The sequence below is a fragment of the Clarias gariepinus genome, chromosome 3, assembly GCF_024256425.1.
Source record: "Clarias gariepinus isolate MV-2021 ecotype Netherlands chromosome 3, CGAR_prim_01v2, whole genome shotgun sequence".
Lineage (NCBI taxonomy): Eukaryota > Metazoa > Chordata > Actinopteri > Siluriformes > Clariidae > Clarias > Clarias gariepinus.
In genome coordinates this window covers 27890013-27912140 of record NC_071102.1, presented here as the reverse complement: position 1 = coordinate 27912140, position 22128 = coordinate 27890013, and the positions used below count along the sequence as shown (strand labels likewise).

General features: G+C 37.1%; 1 protein-coding gene across 1 annotated transcript in view; it reads right to left on the bottom strand.

The window, feature by feature from the left end:
* The window catches only part of vps50 (VPS50 EARP/GARPII complex subunit), a 151660-nt gene that overhangs the window by 33129 nt on the left and 96403 nt on the right, over positions 1-22128 (bottom strand). The window contains exons 20-22 of the mRNA XM_053492735.1: positions 14181-14287; positions 12487-12608; positions 8255-8335 (exon numbers count right to left, since the gene is read on the bottom strand). Coding sequence (XP_053348710.1) covers positions 8255-8335; positions 12487-12608; positions 14181-14287 — 310 coding nt within the window. The remainder of the gene's footprint in view (positions 1-8254; positions 8336-12486; positions 12609-14180; positions 14288-22128) is intronic.

Here is a 22128-nt window from a genome sequence, read left to right as displayed (position 1 = left end):
TGTTGTGAGCTGGGGGTTCTGCTAAATTCCTATGCTGAGATCTCAGACAATCCAGCGTGGAGCTGGAGAGCAGTACACGCCTGTACGCCTACACACACCATGAATTTCCCCAAGGCATGGCGGGATTCATGATGACAGAATGACAGGTTAGTGGATGTTGAGTTGAAACAAAAAAAGTAAAAAATTAAAAATAAAAAGAGAACGTCCTAAAAACAAATTTAAACTCTAAATGCAGGATGAGGCCGCAGAGTCCTACTACAATTTTATTTCTATTATCATCATCATTATTATTATTATTATTGCTCTCTAGCAATATATCCAATGCTGAGGAATAACTAAATTACTACCACATAAAATCCTCCACTTGCTTCATGATCCTTCAGTAATAGTTAAACTGTGGTTCTCATTAGATGGGTGTCAAACAGAATTAGAAACTCCATTCACTTCCTGGATGTCATGTAAGTCTTCAAATTCGCTTAGCCAGATGGCAGAGGACCCCAGGGTTCAATCTCAACATCACTGCTAACGTTTAGCTTCCTAGAAGGAGAAGAGCTCTGTAACTTTAGAGAGAAGGGAGAAAATTAAATCAGTGGCTCTGGAGCCAATAATAAAAGATGCTTCATTCAGACTGTGAAAAGAACAGCAGCACGAGATCAGAAACAGGAAATTCCGAATGGACTGAGCCATGTTCGGTGCTTTACCCTCAGCACCAAGGCAATCTCAGAGATTACGTAAGTTCCACATATGGACTTTTTGTGCTGAGTGTGCCGTTAAGGATTTTTCACGCTACATTTTTTTTTCTTCTGTAAAAGCTGCAGTGTCTATACCACAGGACATATTATTGTTTATCATACCACTTCTTCTAAATCTTATTAAAACTAAATTACGGTACTAATAAAACTACTGCTAAGAACCCGCAGAATCTCCTAAACTAAACTATATAAATAAAAGAAAGGTATTGTCTGTAAAATTTCAGAACTTGCTTCTTCAATTATATCTTTACGTTTCATACACTGAGCCGAGGTCCTGAAACCAAAAAAAAAAAGTCTGTCTGTCTGTCTGGCCAGATTTTGTAACACCATCAGACATTTACTGCACTTATATATCTGCCTGAAGTTTAGACTTTACAATAACTGAAATCAAAATGTTGAGAAAAAACGATGTTACAGTATAAACATTCATGTGACAGATTTAATAATGTACTTTAAAGTAAGATAATAATAAGCTACTTGCTGAATCTAAACAAACACCTGCACCAATAGATTCACTAATTATAGAAAGCTACAGTAAACTGAAATATCAGTGCTGAAGTGGTACTGTATAAGTGAATTTTAACACGCTGGAGTCGTTTTAAGGCAAAACTTCATCTTTATCCGATTTCTCATCTGTGATTCACTTTCTGATTTCCGAACAGAGAGTGTACTTGGTTTACAACGTCAGATTACAACTTAGCGTAAACAAGTGTGAACAAAGTGTCAAGTACTCAACTTTACAGTACACTATTATACCACCATTTTTTTTTCTTAAGTCAGGCAGAGATTTCCACTATACAGAAAGACAGGCAGACATGTAATGGTATGTGGGCAGCAACCCGAAATAATAACATCACTGATTACATTAAAGCTGATCAGCTTATTTCTGGCTTCAACTTTTTATACAAACTCTTTTCCTGTCAAGGACTGGCACCATATTAAAGATGAAGCAATGCTATTACTACTAATGTCATTATTTGTAAGGCTTATTGTCAGCATATGACCTAATGGCTGTGGGTGGCATCCTGTAAACAAATTGAAGTGATATTAATTATTAACCCTATCTTCTTCCAATTCAGTTGCAATTTCCAGCCACAAGCTACAGTAGTTACTCCTGTGAATGAGACGGCAAAACGGATTCTGCTGAGATGTGCACCTCCGCCCACTACATCTCATCAAATTGCTGATTATGTGTTACCGTAGGGCACACTACCAGTCCTCCTGCATACAAAAAGAGTTCATGGGTGTGGATTATTGGCTAGTGTTCCCTGATCAATAGGAGGTAACTGTATCCTTCTCACCCAGAGATAAGGGCTGAATTTGCTCTCTTAGACCCCTGTCTGTGCATGACCGTGACATCATTGCGACTCAAACTCCTAATCGTGGTCTTAGGGTCTATACATTATTTTTGCCACATTTTAAAGTCACTATGGTAACCAGGGCTTTGTAGTAAGGATGCAACCTAATATAAATGATGTAGATGCTCTGATCAATACAAAATACATGGTAACGTGCTTATCCCAACGAAAAAAGATTCTCAAAAGCAAAACTACATTACTTCTGCACTAGGGGCTGCCTGGTCAAATTTATTATGAGACATGTTTCAGCAGCAGTTTAAGTATTGACAAGTTTGTTAACATTAAAATGCTATGAATGTAATTATATGAAATAAGTCTTAAACGTGTATTGATACTGTACAGTAAGTATGACAAGCGAGGGTAATTAGAAAAAAAAAATGAGCCGATGGTTTAAATAAAGAACTTCCTGCATAACAATTATTCTTACTACTGACTACAGGGTGATAGATCGTCCTCCTGAGCTTTAGCTTTTGGCTATCTAATATTATGAATCAGAGATTAAACATACAATAATGACACACATTTGTCAACATACCGTACACACATGCACTAGATATGTATACAGAGAGAGAGAGAGATAGATCACTATCGATCGATCTAAACCAAATCCATTGTTAGCCTAAAGCTGACACAACTATGAAGTTTTCAGACTGCGTATACTGTAGCTAAAGTAAAAAAGTGCATGCTCCTTGCAAAAGATTCTCAGCATATATTATTTGCAAAGGTGCCAATACTTTTTGAGTTAATTTTGAATTTCAGAAAACTATCAACCTACTTAGAAAACCATTTACATTTCTATACAGTACATCTACCCCTTATGTTCAAGCTCAAAATAGCACTCACTGCATGGCGAAAAATCATGAAGGGTGCAAGTAAATCTATAGGTCTCATTAGTTCTTTAAACACAACAATCATCTGAAAGTAACAACCACATAGTCGAGGGGAACAGCATGATTAAAAGAGAGACAAACTGTTTCCAGACTCTGAGACTTTATCTTAGGTGATGAATGATTTATGGAGCTGAACAGAAATAGCTTTGTATGTGGGAGGACGGATGTTGTCTATGAAACCTTTTTTTTACTTCTTTATTCCAAAAAAAATAAAAGTCTAGCCCTGGCTTTTCTAGGAAACTGCATGAAGAGATCCACTGGGAAATTCAACTGTAATGGCTATAATGCTTTACAAAGCATTTAATTCTGCAGAACATTGTAAACGACCCTCAGCTGTATGTTCTCGACTACTGGTAAGTTAAACCATTAAGCCCGTGTTAGCACTCTGGTCGCTCTGCCTGAGTGCTCACATGGGGAAAGTGATCCAGCTGTTATCTTAATGCTTCTACCATTGGCAATTACATGTGATATACTGTAATAGCTGGCAGCATATAGTGCTGTAGGTGCGCAGACAGGGCAGCTGTATTAAGAATACACTCTATTTATAATGAGACATGCTGTTACGCCGATGCAACAGCTGCCCCCTTACAGCTGAGCCGGAAAAAAAAAAACAGCATTCTAAGAGCTCCTAATGTATTACATACATATCAATAATGTGACAGTGTATTTGCTACAATTGGATCAAGCTGATGAAACATACTTTGAAACTCGGTGCTTGCTCATTTGTGCTTTCGGTGGTAATGCAGTTCGGTTGACCTTTGTTTCAAAGATATGATGCCTTGCAGCATAAGTGCTGGAAATGAACTCTACATTACACAAATGTACTTTGTAATTTTCAGGGTTGTCAATAATGACACGTTAATGCATGTGATTAATCTATAAATTTTAACGCAAATTAATCATATGACCAAATATTACTCTAATGGCTTCCCATAATCTTAAACACGATTACCACGGCTGTGTATGATAATGGCAAGATGACTAATGAAACATCATCAGGTGTGCTGAATCAAAATAAAAACAAACAAATTAAAGGTAGCTAAACTACACAACTTTTTAAGGGAACTATTTTTACAAGAATACAGTACATTCAATGTAAAATGGGAGAGTGGTGGCTCAGATGGCTAAGGCTCTAACTTGTAAATTTTTGGATCTGAGGATTCATCGCTGATGAAATGCCGCACCCAGACCACTGCATGTAGTGCTGGTCCCAGCACCTTTTAATTCTAGGTTTGATATATATACTTTTTGTTTAATACCTTTTCTTTTTATACCTATATTTATTTATATTTTTTTCTATTTTACACCAACTTTTTTAGTGGCATTCACTGAGGGACAACAAAAGAGGAATTTTATTGTGTGTGTGTGTGGGGGGGGGCAGCCATGAACGTGTATTAGTGTGGTCAATTATCAGACACTTTATTGTAAGAGTTATCAAGTTAGTGCGCAGTTATTAACCTACAGTAGCAGTGATGAACCTACAGTAGTGCTTATTTCTAATGAAACGGTCAGGATTTTTCATCCACCTGATATAAAGAGCAATCAGTAGGTTGGCAGAACATAAATAAGGATATCTACATTCATCTCATTCCTGTTGTTTAAAAATGTAATATTATTGCATTGTCTCTAACACGATTCTCATCAACTCCCTGCTAAAAACAAGAGTCAATTAATTTATAGTGGCACAGTTTCTGCTGTGGCATCCAAAAACCCTCCACGACACCCGATAACTCACTACAGTCTACAGTTTTCTTGGCATGGAGTGATGGTCTTGAAGTCCCAGTGACATACACAAAGCTCAAAATAATAAGCTTTTTAGCTGTTGATGAATTTCCAGAGCATTCATTGAAGACGGCTGTTCATAAAATAAATGAAGCCATGACAGTGTATTGCTGCTTTGTTGAAACAAATGAGCTATATAATCATCGCTTATGTCCGATCAAATCGTTCATTTAATCATCTTCAGGAACCAATTTATTCTGATCAGGCTTGATGTGGATCTCTATTTAAAAATACACAGATCAGCCATAACAGTAAAACCCAAAACATTAAGCCCAATGTTGTGCATGTTCCTGTTGTGCTGTTCTGCTGAAACAGCTTAGACCCCTTGAGGCATGACTCCACAAGACCTCTGAAGGTGTGCTGTGATTTACTGTGGCACCAGGATGTTAGCAGCGGATCCTTTAAGTGCTGCAGGTTGCAGGGTGGACCTCTATGGATCGAAATTGTTTATTTAGTACATCCCATGGATGGATTAAGATCTGGGAATTTTGAATCCTGCTAAGCCACACACAGCAACCTACAGTATGATGCAGTGGGTGTTTTTGATACCTTTCTATCATAGCCAGCATTAGGACTAGCCTTTGGTCACCATATTATTAATTTATAATGTTATTCAATTTATCTGGTGATGGTGGTATTGTAGTGGCTGATCAGTGTATACTGCAAATCTACAGTACAATATTTCACCATTGTCAATAATTAATTAATCAATACTGCAAACAATTAAAAAAAAATGTAAGTAAACTTTGGTTAAACCTAGGAAACCTGGATGCAGAAACCTAAACCAAAAACAGCTTCCTCAACAGAGAAAATCCTATTTTTAGTACAGTATTCGAATGACAAAGATAAGGATCAATAAATGATGCTGGAACGCTTACATTCAGAGAGATGGATATATGAATGTTGATAAGATTGAGGTCATTTTGATATTTCCCCATTATGTATATCTTACAATACACCATTCAATACTTATTCAATCATTAAATCATATTCAGTTATTACTTTATACCTGTAAAATGCCACACAGGCATTACCCATAGTTCAGGATTAAAATGAGGACCTCATGCTACACCGCGATGTCCCACATTAAATTAATTAAATAAATTACATTTCTTTGTCATGTGATGTCCTAAAATGCATACAAGGTTTTGCATCCTGCTTTAAAATTACTAACCTGTTTGTACATAGTAGACTGAGTTGTTGTTCTTTAGGCCATTATTGGGCTAAAGCTGACAATCAAACCTGGGCCTTCTACATGGCAGGAGAAAAGGCAAAACTGTCTAAAAAAAATAATTTCACCTGATAAGTGGGCTTTTTTTTTTTGCTTAAGAAACCTTTTCAGCAATAGAAAAGGAGTTTGGAAATCATCCAAACTCCTATTTCTATAATATTCATTCATATGAATACAAACAAAACATCCAAGGTACTGACTAAGAGAAAATGACATCTAACCTTTCAACACACTCAAAATCTTTATGCAGAAGAAAGAAGGCAAAATAAAAAAAGGTCCAGAATGGATCTCTGGACGATTTTTTGTAAAGAAATCTGTAGGCGGTATAGAGCAATTTTTTCTGACCACAGACACTCCCTTCTCACAGCTCGGCCATGAGGAGAACTCTCTGCAAATATGAATTTATTGGTATGGTTACTTGCGGAGGCAGAATGTTTAATAAGGTGGAAACCATGAACCGTTCAACTGAAAGCTTTCTATCACTCACTGTTTCCGCTGAAACAAACCCAATCTGTCTACCTACCTCAAGCTTTGGCTTAGTTATGGAGCTTTGTTTGTTCCTGAGCTATACAGTTTGTTAAATTTCTTACTGTGTTTCGTTCATTTTTTTTATTTACACAGGAAATAAAACCACTAAGAGAAGTATCAGGTTTTGTTTAAAAATACTATTTACAAATATACATTTAAATAAGCTAAATTATCTGCATCAATAAAAGCACATTGTACATAAGATTATGTGTTAATTAAACACTAATGAATGAAATAACACTAATAAATTAATATGGCTGGGCATGGCTCCAATGTATTACAAGGTAAATGATATATACCTTGGGCTGTGCAAATAAAAAAAACATCACAAAAATGTTTTTTTTTTTGTTGTTCTGTAATGTGACATGTAGAAATATTCAGACATGAAAAAGGAGAGAAAAAACAACATGAGTAGACTTGGAATGGGTTTCAATAACTGAGATTTGTATAGAATTTAAAGCTTACTTCAAAAATAATCACATGCAAAGAAAAGAGGGGGAAAAGAAACAGGGAGAAAAAAAATTCAGTAGAGAAATGTCTACAGGACTGGTTTAATCCCAGTAAAACTGTAAAATTGCTAAAGTCGCCTGTACAAATAAATAAAACATTATTAGTAATATTCTTATTATTATTATTTTTAATAATAATCATAATTATTATTTTTTATCTTTATATACACACTTTCATTTCATATACATTATATATTATTTCATTATATTATTGAACAAATTTTTTTCTTAATGTATTTATAAATGATTAAATAAATAAATAAACAAAAAACAATTGCCATTATTATTATTGTTGTTGGTGGTATTATTACACATTATTATTACTTTTATTGTTGTTTTATCTATTTTTTCCTGTTACATTTTATTACTATTAATAAGCTACATGTTTTGTGTTGCATGTGTGCAGTATAATTATTATAATTATTATTTAAATTTGTATTTCTTTATTATTATTACTATTACTACTATTAGTAGTAGTTTGTTTATTTATTTAAATATAGATAATGAACGATAATTAAATCAACCCCGAAAAAAAAAAATGAAAGCCAGATATGCACCTCATGTGTGTTTTGATCTTTAAAAAAGCTAAAGATTCACCTTAGGCTCAGTCTGTTTCAATGAAACATTACCTTAATTATTGTTAAAACAAAAAAAAATGACCTGTGGTAGAAGATACCCAAATTTATACACTAACGACTGTGTATCAGTACTGAAGGTTTCTGTTGTGAGTGTGTGTGCTGAATTAAAGGTGGCAGGTCCTCGCACCCAGAGATCCCTAATGGAGGCCACATCGGAAAGCACAGGACATTGATTTAAAAAAAGAAAAAAGAAAAAAAAAGGGAGCATGGCTATTTAAGTGTGCATGGGGCGATTAACTCACCTGGGGCTGCTGGCTGACGGGTAGGGGTCATGAAATGATAGAGAATGATGATGGATTATAGAGACTGGGCTTAATGCATACTACCATTTCCACTCAGTTTCACAGTCACAGTTTTATATATATATATATGTAATGGAGAGTGCATCGGAGAGAGCGAGAGCATAAGGAAAGATAAGAATCAAACAAAGAAATGACACTGAGGAAAAAAACTGAAGATGGATCACAACAGACAGGTTACTGGCACAAATAGGAAGAAAGCCAGGGTGAAATGAGAAGTAAATAGACAGAAAGATGAATAAAGGCATATTTTCTTTTTTTTTTTACCATGTCTATGAGAGACTCTTGGATGCGGTTGAGTGTCGTCCTCAGTCTACTGCTAATCAGCCCCAGTCCGGATGATTCATACTGCAGCAAAGAGACAGGAACACCACACACAGTCAGAAAGATGGTCCCTACTCGTCATATTTTCAACAAACCCACACACTGTGCTGTCATTCACGTGTTCGTCCGAACGCAATTACTACAATTAGAGCACCAAGCCCACCCACATGCAGCAAAGGATACGGGGATACTATGAACTCTTTCTCATGAGGAATCATTCGAAGGAATTACCACAACACAAACAGTGTAACTCAGATCGTAGACAGTGTGTGCATGGCTTTGTAGGTCAGCATGTATCCAACACGGTGGTTGAACTGCAGTGAGCTGTGAGCTGCCAACCCACAAACACCATGCCCATTACTAAGGGAACATGGAGGGGGAAATTCATCTGGAAATTCATGAGAGCCACACAAACCATGTTTAAGACAAAAATATTTTCATAACACGGCGAACAAAACACAGACAGGATCAAAAGTCGATTCATTCTTTTTTTTCCTTGCCAATTGGAAAAGTGTATAACCGCAAAATTTGTTTCATTACGGGCTGCCTTTCTTTTCATTGCGGGTTCGCTGCTTAAACCGAAGACATTATCGCTCTTAAACGAGAACAGACGAAACAAATTGAGACATAAATCTGACTTAGCTATCATCTTTTCCTACTAAACGTTCTCACCTCCCACATATTCATTCTATCAGACAGATCATCTGCACAACACTTGAGCAAACCCTGAGGCTCAATCAGCTTTAATGCTTGTAGTAACAAAGTCTGTAGTACTGTCTCTAGACAGTAATGAAGCCGCTTTAAATCGGGTTGTAGTTAATAGACTCGGGTCATTTGTAAAGTCGGGCTTTTAGTAATTTAATACATCCAAATAAATACATGAGAAAATCCATATGTATACTACAAAACAATGCCATTTGAGTTCAACCTTGGCTGTGTGTGTGTAGAGGTTGCATGTTCTCCCCGTGCTTGGTGGGTTTCCTCTGGGTACTCCGGTTTCCTCACACAGTCTCAAGACATGTAGATTATGTTAAATTGCATGTATTTTTTTTTGTGTATGTGTGTCCAGAGTGTGCCCTTGTGCCCAAAGTCCCCGAGATTAGGCTCCAAGCCCCCACGGAATCCCCCTGGCCCCTTCGACCATGGATAAGAGGTATAGAGAGTAAATGAATGAATAAATAACAGCCATTTTAGTCTGACTGTGAATCTGCTATGCATATGACTTTGTTCCTGCAGTTTTTGGTAAGAATGCTCACATTTATTTTTTTTTTTTCAACATGAATATCAGGCACTCATTTCTGTTGAAGCATGGGTCATCTGTGTACTTTATTATGTTGTAGTTGACTGTACTCTCTAGACAATTGATGATTTGCAGTTTTAACTACTGTAGATGTCTATTGTTTTACATGTTTATTGTGTTTGTTAAGTCAATAAAGTATCCATCCATCCATCCATGCAAATTACTGATGAATGAATGAGCAAATGAAATAAAAAATCTATTTAAACAAAGAAATACATTTTAAATAAATCTAAACAACCAAATAAATAAATCACACGCATGCACGCTACGTGAAGAATGTAAGATTTTAACTGGAGACACACTAATGAGACACTCTTACCCAGCAGCCCAGTCTTGGAACGACCGGACGGCTGCCCGAGTTCAATGTGGATGGAGGTGGGGCATGCTTAAAAAAATTAAAAAGGGGAAAAAAAAAAAATGCAATGCAAAAGCAATGTTAAACCATACATGAAGGTCAGTTCTTTGAAATCATGGATAAAAGATATAAAAGATGTCCTGGGTTTTTAAAATAACTACTAATACTATATTAACCTTCACTGAAGCATACAAACTGGCTATCTAGTTTAAAGCAGAATAGTGGCTGTCAGGTGGTCAATTATAGCAAAGCCTTCGCATACTGCTTAAATTAACAATATAAAAAAGAGCAATTTGTTTCAGAGACAGCTGCTCTATCGGTAGCATTGGAATGGCTTTGCTCAGCTTGGCGCTCTGCCTGGCTGCGAGTCCCATCGTCACCCCAGAGGTGATTCATTTTTCCCAGTGTGTCATTGTATCTTATATCATTCTCTTCCCCATTCCTTCTACACAGTGCCTTCAAGGCAAGTTCTTAACTTTAAACAAGCAATCTTTCCTGCTGAAAGTTGATGTGATGTTGTGAGATACAGCTGGCACTGTGGTGGTATGATCATTACTGTAATCATTTCTCAAAGAAATCATCTTTTAAAGGTTGTAAGTGTTCAGAGACAGTTACGGGTCACAGCAGGAGTGCATGTGCAGATCAGTTTCAGACGTGTATTAAATATTGAGGATTTAGGGAGTTCTGCTGCAGTGTGAAATAATGTGTTCTTCGCTGGCATCCGAGATGTACTCTGTAATAAAATTTCATCTTTTTCACTTCTTTCATTTTACTTTGGTTAAAAGTCGTACATTATTCACACTTCTGCATTCCCAGCTTGTACTGGCGGGATTTATCTAATGATGCAGAAGCGCTTTAACACTTTAGTCTATCCGTCTCTCTCACCTCCTCAGCTGTAGTCTTCGCTTTAACAATTAAGTTTCCAAAAATTCAACCTACAAGTTGAAACTGCCATTAGCACTATTGCACTAGCATTTCAAGAGTTATGCAACACAGATACAGTCAATTTCGCCGTACGTTCTTCCTCAGACACTTTAAAACCTGCCAGTAGAATTTGCTATTGACACTTTGGCCCCTGGGGACGAATTCTCGATGAACAATGCTGCGAATGTCGAAAAAGTTGATCAGCATGCACTTGGTTAAGCTGCAGACCTGCTTCGCCTTTTTTTGGTCGTAGAGATGACTGGTTCTTCAACTATGAAGACTGTTGCTTAGTTTTAGGTCTCTATCGTACCTTTACACCCAAGTTTCGTCAGCATCAATGATCCTCGACATGAAGGACGGGGCATCCACGGCATGATGAAGACAAATCTTGGATGTACCTTCTGCTCCTGGGTCAGCAGCCTAGAGACAAACTTGACAACTGGACTGATTCATAAGTCACACCGACAATGGCAGCAATGCTGATGATCATAATGCACAGGGTGCCAAACGATTTCAGGGGTTGAACTCGTTAAATGTCTTCCTGATGTCTTGTCATCTTCTGGTGATTTTCATCCGCTCTTAAAACATGAGTGCCAGTCAAAAAACACCTTGAACGACTCATTCCAACATCGCCGTAAACTTCCCAAATCATGTTAGACGTCTCTGTAGCAGATTTGCCCAATTTCATGCACAATTTTACAACCGCTCTTGTCCCTGATAAAATAACAGACGTTGTGATGCATGTGGTCAGAGTTGCACAGCTCCCGATATACACAGGCTGATGTTTTTTGGCACACTGACTTATGAAACTCGATGCTCCCTGTAACTGTGCGTGCAGCCTTATCCTGCCACCTGCCTTTATGTTACAAAACTCGAAACTTATTGATACTGTATCACTTCATAGTATTATAGATCCCTAACATTGGCCATAAGTTTTAAAAAACGAGACAGATATTAATTTTTAAGTCTGCTGCTTTAGTGTTTTTAAGTTAGCACCAATCAGATTAGCACCAGTTTTTTAGTACAAAACACAGTATTTTATGCATCTTATAACAATGTTTTCTTTTAATCCTTCTCATCCTGTTAGACACACAAACTGATTTCCTGAGAAATGTCTGTGAATTCAAATGAGACCATGTTCAAGCTTGCTTCTAATGAGTCCTAACGTTTTATATGAATAATATCAGGCACATTGTTGAATTTGTGAACAGGACATGATGTTGAAACTAGTCTCGGATCTCTCAGAGTATTCATTCACAAATTTTGTGTTCTGGGAGGCGTTTACGGTTTAAAGAGATAAAATTTTAAAAGAGAAAGATTTTTCCCGTGAAAAGTAAAACAGATGTGAAAACACCCACATCCAAGCCCCACTTCAATATTTCTTCCATGTCACGTGATGCTCAATTCTCTTTGATAATAATTACAGTAATTATGCTCTGGGGTGCACCCATGGGAAAACGATCAATGTTGTGTGACAGATATGTAAAGTGAAAAGAAGATAAACAAAATAAATAAAAAAGAGTGCTGTACATAATTACTGAATAATTCATGATCAGAGAGTCATACTTAAAATACAGAAAACTTAACCAGTCATACCATGTCGTTGCGGCCGAAGAAGGTGTACACGGCGTACAGGTAATAATCAAACAGCTGGGACACGCAGTGGATGACGTCGAAGGCGATGGGTTTTAAAATGTTCATCATCTGCATGTATTTGCCTGCCGAGGACAAGACCACAAGTCAGTTTAATAGCTGTGTGAAAACCGCAATATCAATTCATTTATTATTTAAATAATAGCTATGCATTCCGGTACATTGAATGATTTACGAGGGGAGTTCAAGTCAAAATGGGACTTTTCATTGTGGAGAACGACAGATAACAGTTATAAGAGTAAAAATATACCTTTATTTCTTTATATAATGCCCTCTATATCGATACTAATGCACTTATCCAAGCGTAGTATGGATCATGAATACTATCATGGCATAAAGGTTTCTCAGGACGCCAAAGCCATGATTGCACTGCCTGCTTCACGCCTAAAACACAATTCTTTTAATGGCCCGAACATGTGAAAATTCAAGGATTAGGCTTCCACTCACTGAATGTTCACAGGAACTACTGCAGGTGTCGACTCGACCAAGATCGTTATATTACGACGTACAGCTTTCTTTAAAACGTTTGAACCATTTAAATGCTTTAATCTGGCTTAGAGATTTATCATCATGCTGTGCTTGAAGTCTTCCGTATGTGATAATCGATTTTACACCGAAAACATCACTTACAAGGTTCTGTTCGACTTGAACGCCCTTCGTATATTAAAAGCCAATATAATTGCCTTCTTTTAGACAGCCAGGCATGTTTTGACAGGCATTTTAATGTTTAATCAGGTTATAAATGTTCTCCTAAAACAACCTTACATTTTAAGAATTCAAGATATGCGCACTGTTCAATCATTATGAGATCTATGGTTAAGTTGGATGTGTCATTCCTGGTTGGACGTTGACTTTCCATGCCCCCTGAGGCAGAGCAATTAAATTTAGGAGAAAAACAAAAACAAAGTGCATATAGGAAATACAAGACGATAACGTAGTTAGGATTGAATAAGGACTAATGGTGCTCAATGTGTACACAGACAAGGCTTTTTTTTGTACTTTTTTATGATTGCAATAGAGACTTTATTTATCTTAATCATTCATCATGCATAATAATTGAGAGGAAAATGTCATGGGTATTTTTTTCTGTAAGAAAATTCTTCTACTGATGCAAAATCTGCTTATTATTTGCAAGATAATCGTCAAGGATTACTTGAAAAAAACAAAAGAAAGAAAAGGTTTCTGTTATCTGTGAAAACAAAAGCAGATTAAAGGATATTTTTTTTTATGCAGAAATTGATTAAAGATTACCCTACAAAACTACAATAACTAAAAAATCCAACAAAAGACATAATAAAATAAAATAAAAGCAGCTAACATCAATTCAAAAAATTTAAATAGAAAGAAGGCACCTCCGTCATAAATTTTAATCTATTCATCACTACTGAAGAGCTAAAACCTAATGGAGTCTGAGCCGCCATGTCGGCTGATGCAGCAGACAAATTATCATTGTTTTAAATGACCCGAAAGAGATGAGGAGGCAATGCAAAACAGATCTAATGACATGGAGCTGAATCAATGCACACACCTCTGCCATTAGCTTATTAATTGATTGGCCGATCGAGGTCGCTTGCACTGGGTCACTGTTTCCTTCCGTATCTTTTAAGTGGATGAAATGTTAAAGGTCGACTGCTTACCGACCAGACGGATCACGTTAAGTGTGGTGTTGGTCAGGATGGGGGCGTTCGCTTTGTTCAGGTTGTAGTCAGATCTTTTTCGGCTGCGCAGCGTCTCTCTGGAAACACTGATCACACAAGGGACACACATGAGGACACGCGGGACAGCACATGACACAATGTTTTAGTGAAAAACTGCAGGAATCTTTTTTTTTCTTCTTCTGTCTAGTATACACAACACAATTGAATATTAAGCAAATTAAATAAATAAACAGGCAGGTACAATTTGTAAGCATTTGGACAGTGACACATTTTTTGTGTACCACCACAATGGATTTAAAAAATACCAATCAAGAAGTCATTTAACAGAAGTGTGGACTTTCCACTTAATTTAGTGGGTTTAACAATAATTAACCGTTTAAAAATTACAACCTTACTTCCACTTTTATGGGTTCTAAAGTAATTGGACAACTGATTAATAAACAGTTTGATGCCCCCTATTCCATGAATTTCATTTAAGACATTAACACTGGCTATCAATTATATACCAATAAACTGGTGACATTATTATGAGGCCTGGGAGCCTAGTTTAAATTTACCATAATTAACATAATTTACCTCAATTAAACAAAACAAACTGCTTTCTCCTTACTCAATAATAAGCACTTTATCCTGGTCAATGAATGCAGAGGCTAAGCTGGGATCTCTTCCAGGCTGTGATGGCAATCCATCACAGAGTATCTCACACAAACATACACACCTATGAAGACCTCACAGTATCCAATTCACCTACTGGCATGCTTTATAAAGGTGGGAGAAAAATGTAGAAGATAGATCAAACCCAGATGGATATAGGGAGAAACTGCACAAAAACTCCACGTAGTACTGTAAGTAACCCGAGCTCGGGACAGAACAGAGAGCGCTGGCGGTGTTATTCATAAAGACATCGACTGCTTCACCAAGTCGCCTGCTTTATTAGAGGTTATAAAAATTAATGGGGTGCATTGTTTATGACACGTGCTAACGCAAATGAAAATGAGCCTTTTTACTAACCACATTGTTCACAGTAAAAGATTTATAACAGAGATGCGGACCTGTTGTTATGTGGATCCAGACATCGGAATGTTATGATAACTGGTACTGAGCTTAATGATCTTACCAGTAGCAGTATTTATAGTTATGGGGAAATTCAGTTCAGTCCCAGACTAAACAGGCATCCGCTTAGGTCTCATAAATACAGCTATATTTTTTTCTCAATTTATTTTGTCATTAACCCATCACCACATGGTGATTACTCATTACGATGCAAGAAAAAAGCAGATGCCTGCAGCAATAAAAGACAGCATGTACAGTACACGAAATTGTGCTTATTTATAGATTTTAATTCCATAATTATTAGTATTATCATACACTCTTCCTACACACACAAATGCCTTGCTAGCGCAAGCCAAATGTCCCCAATTTAAATTTCTAGAGGTTTATGGCTGCTCGACTTTCTGAAATTACATATCTTGAATCATCCACAAATTGGCAGCATATTACCTAGGGAATGATATGATGTAGAGTACGCGCCAACATACAGTATACAGTACTAAAATGAAAAGATGAACCATTACCATACTGTATTACCTTGTTATTTATAAGTTTACTTCCCCTGTTAATTTACCAAATCCAAAATTTCAGTACTGTATATTTTGCATACCATACTAATGATAGCATGGTAATCACCTACTGTATGGCTCTGCTACAAAGTAGGCCATCCAATCTATGATTTTACACTATTTAGCTACAAAGTGCCTACTACACCTCATGATTAATTCATGATAAATTGTCAAGAAATGGCAATTAACTTGGACCTGGATAGCCATGGTTTAAATAAATCTGTGAACCAGTGAGACACTTCTGTAATAAACATCATCACATACAGTAAATGATATCTATTAGTGCAAACTATTTGGGAATTTATTGCACAGACTTGAACTTAGTACATCTTAAAGCTTTGTATTCAATACTGTAGTTTAGTGAGTAATGTTAGGATTTCACCAGTTAGGCCATGGATTTAGTATATTTTAGGGTGTACAATTAGGAGTTTTGTAATCTAAAATCTGCAATTTTAGCAGATTTGTTCAATCCCCTATATGAGAAATTTTTACAAAACTAAACAAAGAATTTGGCTTTTTTTCTTACTGTAGGATCCAGTACAAAAAGCCAGGAACCACCTATAATGATCTACAATCTACTTTTGAATACCCTTTGAACTGCTACACTGTTCATAAATTATGTCCTCACACCGAACTTCTTAATGATCTCTCTATGATGATCTTGAGATCGTACAGTACCTGGTTCTGATCAAATTTGTGATTGTGGGAAAGCCTACTGTATGTGGTTTTGTGTAATTAATGGACTTGCCTATCTAAAAACACTGTTTACCATAGTGGTACTGTATAAAATTTTAGACATACTGCTTGCGTCAACAATTCGCATTTCTTCTATGCAGGGATTTCAAAGAGTTTTAACTAAACTGAGATTATAAGTATCTCATGTCTTTCAACAGTCAAGAGATTTGTAGTTTTTATTCTCTGCCTATTATTTTCACTTCATGTCCTCTATTTCATTGCCTGTTTCGATGCTTGTGCCATCTGCTTCATTTAGTGTGCATTTTCTGATCTGAAGTATTTTCTGAAGTAGGCCTTCTGATCACACTGTAACTTTAAATGGCCTTTCTGTTTCATCAAGTGCAACAGTGAAAGACCTCGGTGTGGTTATAGATCCCAGCCTGTCATTTGAAGCACATGTAGATAATATTACCAGGATAGCATTCTTTCACCTCAGAAATATTGCTAAGATAAGAAATATATTGTCACTAAACGATGCAGAAAACTGGTTCATGCTTTTATCACCTCTAGGTTGGACTACTGTAATGCCTTACTATCTGGCTGTTCAACTAAGTGCATAAACAAGCTTTAGAAGATCCAGAGTGCAGCAGCGAGAGTCCTCACTAGAACCAGAAAATACGAGCACATCACACCTATCTTATCTTCACTTCATTGGCTCCCTGTGAAATTTCGCATTGATTTTAAAATATTACTCTTGACGTATAAAGCATTAAATAGTATCTGAGTGAACTGCTAGTGTCTTACGATTCGCCACGCCTACTTCGATCAAAGGATGCAGGTAAGTAAGCAAGTACCGCATATTATAAAAAACAGCAGGGGGCAGAGCTTTTTCTTACAAAGCTCCAAAGTTATAAAATAGTCTTCCAATTAATGTTCGGGCCCCAGGCACAGCCTCAGTGTTTAAGTCTAAGCTAAAAACCTATTTATTTAGCCAAGCATTTTTGAAAATAGATTTGCCTTAGGTAAAGGAGCAGATCTGGAAGATCTTGGAGATCTTGTCGCATGGATAAATTTTCCAAACAGTTTTTTTAAGTATGTGTACTTTGACAAAAGTTTAAAAGTTACATTTAAGTTTTAAGTATATATTTAAACATTGTGACATTTTTACATCATCCATATTATGAAAGCCGAATTTGGTCTCTATATAAATAATTGAAGAAGTATTAGCTACTACATTGGTAAAGATTTAAAATTTACACAAATGTAAGAAATCTAAGACGTGTGCAGATCTTCAAGCACAGATCTTCAGAAAACCTTTATACCCCAAAAGGTAAAATCTTTCATTTTTCTGAATGTTATTTCTGCAGTGGGCAATATTAGTCCGTAAAAATGAAACCTGAATACGCACTCATAATGTGAATATCTGATGCTACAGTATCTCTTTGAGCTACAGTATGAAGAGGTGACAAAGCCCCACCAAAAGGTCAACTGTGAGGTTGAGGCTCATATTTAAACAACACCATCCCCATTAACAGCCTTTAAATAGTCTGATATAATACCTGGTCAAGAGGTCAATCTAATAAGTGAAAAGTGAATGTCAGAAAGTCTATGTTCTATTACAAAAATACTTTTAGCATTTGTTTTACTTCTACACATAATTAAATATGAGGCTTGGAGCTTCATTGGAGTTAAAAGGATATGTTTGGTGCTGAAATCTGCCTGATGCTTAATCTGTCTGAATTACCAAACATGCAACTCCCGAGTTCTGTAAAATGTAGACAAGTAAATGACCACTACCAGGCGACATGTGTGCGGCTTTTAAAGAAGTGGTGGTAAGAAATGTGTCCCAACAACGTGATGCTTTTTGGTTTTATTCTGACTGAAGAATTTACCCATACTGTAATTTTATTTAGGAATCCAATTGACAATTGGGCAATTGTGGCTCAGCTGGTTTTTAGCCTGCCATGTGGAAGGCCCTGGTTCGATTTCTAGCCAATGCACAAACCCCACCCACTAGATGCAGTGGCAGTCTCAAGCCTGGATAAAATGGGAAGGTTTAGTCAGGAAGGTTCTAAGTTGTGCCAAGGTGTGCCAAGTTGTTGGGTGGATTGGATGGTCCACTGTGGTAACACCTTGATGGGAGCTATGACTAATAACAACAATTGGATTGACAATTCCTCAAATGTTGTCCATTTCCTTTACATTTCAACATTTGGGAAATGCCTTTATCCAGTGCAACTTACCTACATCTGATCATTTAAGCGTTAAATGACTTGCACAAGAGCCCAACAGTGACAACTTAGTGGTGGTGGGGTTTGAACCAGTGTCCAATGCCTTAACCACTGAACTGTCCCTGCCTTGTTTAATTTATAGACTAGCATTAAAATACAAAAAATACAATTCAGCTATAGCAACACTTTTAAAAACTAGTAGTAACTACTACTGTAGGTTTAACTAGAAGGCTCTTGTGACTCTGCTTTGGCTAAAAAATGCCAAGTGGTGATCTAGTCTTCAATGACTAAAAATATACCATACAAGTATCTTGAATAAACTTTGAGAATTTACATTACTGAAACAATTAAGTAATACACTTTATTGTCTAAATTTGGTCATGATTACAACTTCGAGAGGACATTGAGGATAATTTACCCATTCGCTGAAAATATTTAGCTAGCCAAACAAGTCTATTATTGATGATTTAGTATAAATGTTACTTAGCTATATAATATTAGCTAGCTAGTTTCTTAATGTACTGTATTTAGCATTTAGGTGCTAACCTTTCAAGCTTTATAAAGTAAAATACATTCAGCTTGGGTGAACAGTAATTTAAGTCTGTTAAATTTTTAGTTATCATACTAAAATTGTTGAGCCAAAATTATCACAACAAAGATGACCCCTCTCTGATTGTGAAAATAACTTTCCTACTATTCTTTAACCACAACTATCTTTTGGTAGCTTGACTAGAAAATCAGAAGTGATAAAAATAAGAGATAATCCTGTATAAAATCATGTGTTCTTTTTGTTACACATTTCATAAATTTTACTGCTTGAGCATAGGAAACCTACAGAATACATCAGTCTGCTGGAGCATCCTTAGCAATTAAAATGTTACCCTATCAAGCATGGTCACTGAATTCATACGTGTTATAGAGGAAGCAAATGAGCTTTAAGCATACCAAGTGTTGTATTTCTAATTCTCCTGTAGCTGTCAGTCTCATATAATAACCCCTACGTGTGCCAAGTCAAGTGTAATTGTGCTAGGGGAGGAAATGCCACTCACCACAGTGGGGGGAACAGCTGATTAAAAATCCACCAGCATTCTTAACTTAATGACTCCTTTAATTATACTTGTGAATGAAGATGTTCATCAATCAGCCAGAACTATAAAACCACCTGCCTAACATTCTGTAGTGCCCCACTGTGCCACCATGGCAGCTCTTAACTGTCTAGTACGGAATATCGTTGCTATGAGGGGGTAAACTCGGTCTGCAGCAATGTTTAGGTAGGTGGTATGTGTCAGAAAAACATTCACATGAATGACAGAACCCAGGGTTTCCCAGCGAAACACTGCCAAAAGCATTTCATTGCCTTTGCCAGTTTGTTTTCTTCTCATAGTGCATTCAGGGCTACCTCTTCCCCAGGTAAGCGACGCACACGAACCTGGCAGCCACAACTCTTCTGTGGAATTGCACCAGATGAACTAGCCTTCGCTCCCAATGAATATCTTGGGTGCTTATCACCCTGTTGCCAGTTTACAAGCTGTTATTCCTTGAAACACATTTGGTATGTGCTAACCACTGCACACTGGGAGCACTCCACAACACCTGCTACTTTGGAGTTGCTCTGACCCAGTTTCTAGCCATCACAATTATAATCAGAGTCACTGAGATCCTTAAGCTTGCCCATTTCTTTTTGCTTTCACACATCACATGTCGACCTACTGTACTGTACTTGCTGCTGATGAGCACTACTGTGAATGGTCACTGAACGTGCAGTATATACAGTATATTCCTTCCGCTGCTTTTTTTTTTGCATTGCACAAACTGTCTATCCAAGATACACTCTTCTTACTCAATTATGCATACTGGTAAATTTTGGTACTTTTTTAGTACTTATGTTTGCTCAAGTTTACTCAAGATTTTTGCAAATTTTATAAAACTAAAAAAATTACGAAAGCACATGGACATAAGTATTCACAGCCTTTGCCATGAAGCTTAAAATTGAGCTCAGGCCCATCCTGTTTCCCCTGATCCTCCTTGAGATGTTTCTGCAGCTTAATTGGAGACCACTTGTGGTAAATTCAGTTGATTGGACATGATTTGGAAAGGCACACACCTGTCTATATAAGGTCCCACAGTTCACGACAGAGCACAAACGTCAAAGGAATTGTCTGTAGACGTCTGGGACAGGATTTCCTCGAGGCACAAATCTGGGGAAAGTTACACAAAAATTTCTGCTGCTTTGAAGGTCCCAATGAACATAGTGGCCTCCATCATCCGTAAGTGGAAGAAGTTTAAAACCACCAGGACACCAGGAAGGGCCTTAATCAAGGAGGTGACTAAGAACCCAATGGTCAATCTGTCAGAGCTCCAGAAGTCCTCTGTGGAAAGAGGAGAACCTTCCAGAAAGACAGCCATCTGTGCAGCAATCCACCAATCAGGCCTATATGGTAGAGTGGCCAAAGAGTTTCATCAGACCTGGAAATTTTGTTTCTCATGGTCTGAGAGTCCTTCTGGTGCCTTTTGGCAAACTCCAGGCGGGCTGCCATGTGCTTTTACTAAGGAGTGGCTACTGTCTGGCTTTTGCCTTCACAGACACACACATACACACACACACACTCTTTCTCTCTGCTCTACACAGAAACCCTGCTGTGTCTGTTTTAAAGGTAAAGAGAGGAAGAAGGGTTACTGTGTTACATTCTCCTTTCCTCTTACTTTAGCTTTACACACACACACACACACACACACACACACACACACACACACACACACACACACACACACACACACACATTTGGGCATTTTGGCAGACATTTGGGCATTTTGGCTGACGCTCTTATCCAGAGCAACTTACATTTTTATCTCATTTAATCATTATCTCATTTTATCTCATAAACCAAAACCAATTTATTTTTACTTTTTTTTTAAAGGTAAAGAGCAGGTACATTTTTCTATATTTACTTAATATTTTGTATTAATTATTTTTATGTATTTATTGCTTTGGGCTATGGAACAAATAATTAGAGTTTCCATTTTTTGGGGGGAGAGTTCCCTTTGGTTTACGGGTGTTTTAGAATCTCCCATAATCGCAGTGGGGTTACCCGGCTATGTGTAAAATTAGCACGTCTCAGGTGTGCTGAGTTATATCATTATAAAATATAGTTTCATTATTAAAAGCCTCAAGATGGAAGTTTGGATACAACCAAAGTTGTGTGGTCGAGCTACCTTCAGGAGGAACAACTTTTACTAGAATACATCAAATGTAAGATGTGGGAGTGGTGCCTCAGGCTGTAGGTTGTTGATTTTTGGATCTGAAGATTCGGGTTCGAGCCAACGGTGGGTTGCTGCACCCCACAATACCCAGTCACTACATGCAGTGCTGGTCCCATACAAGAGATTTTAATTTAACATTTA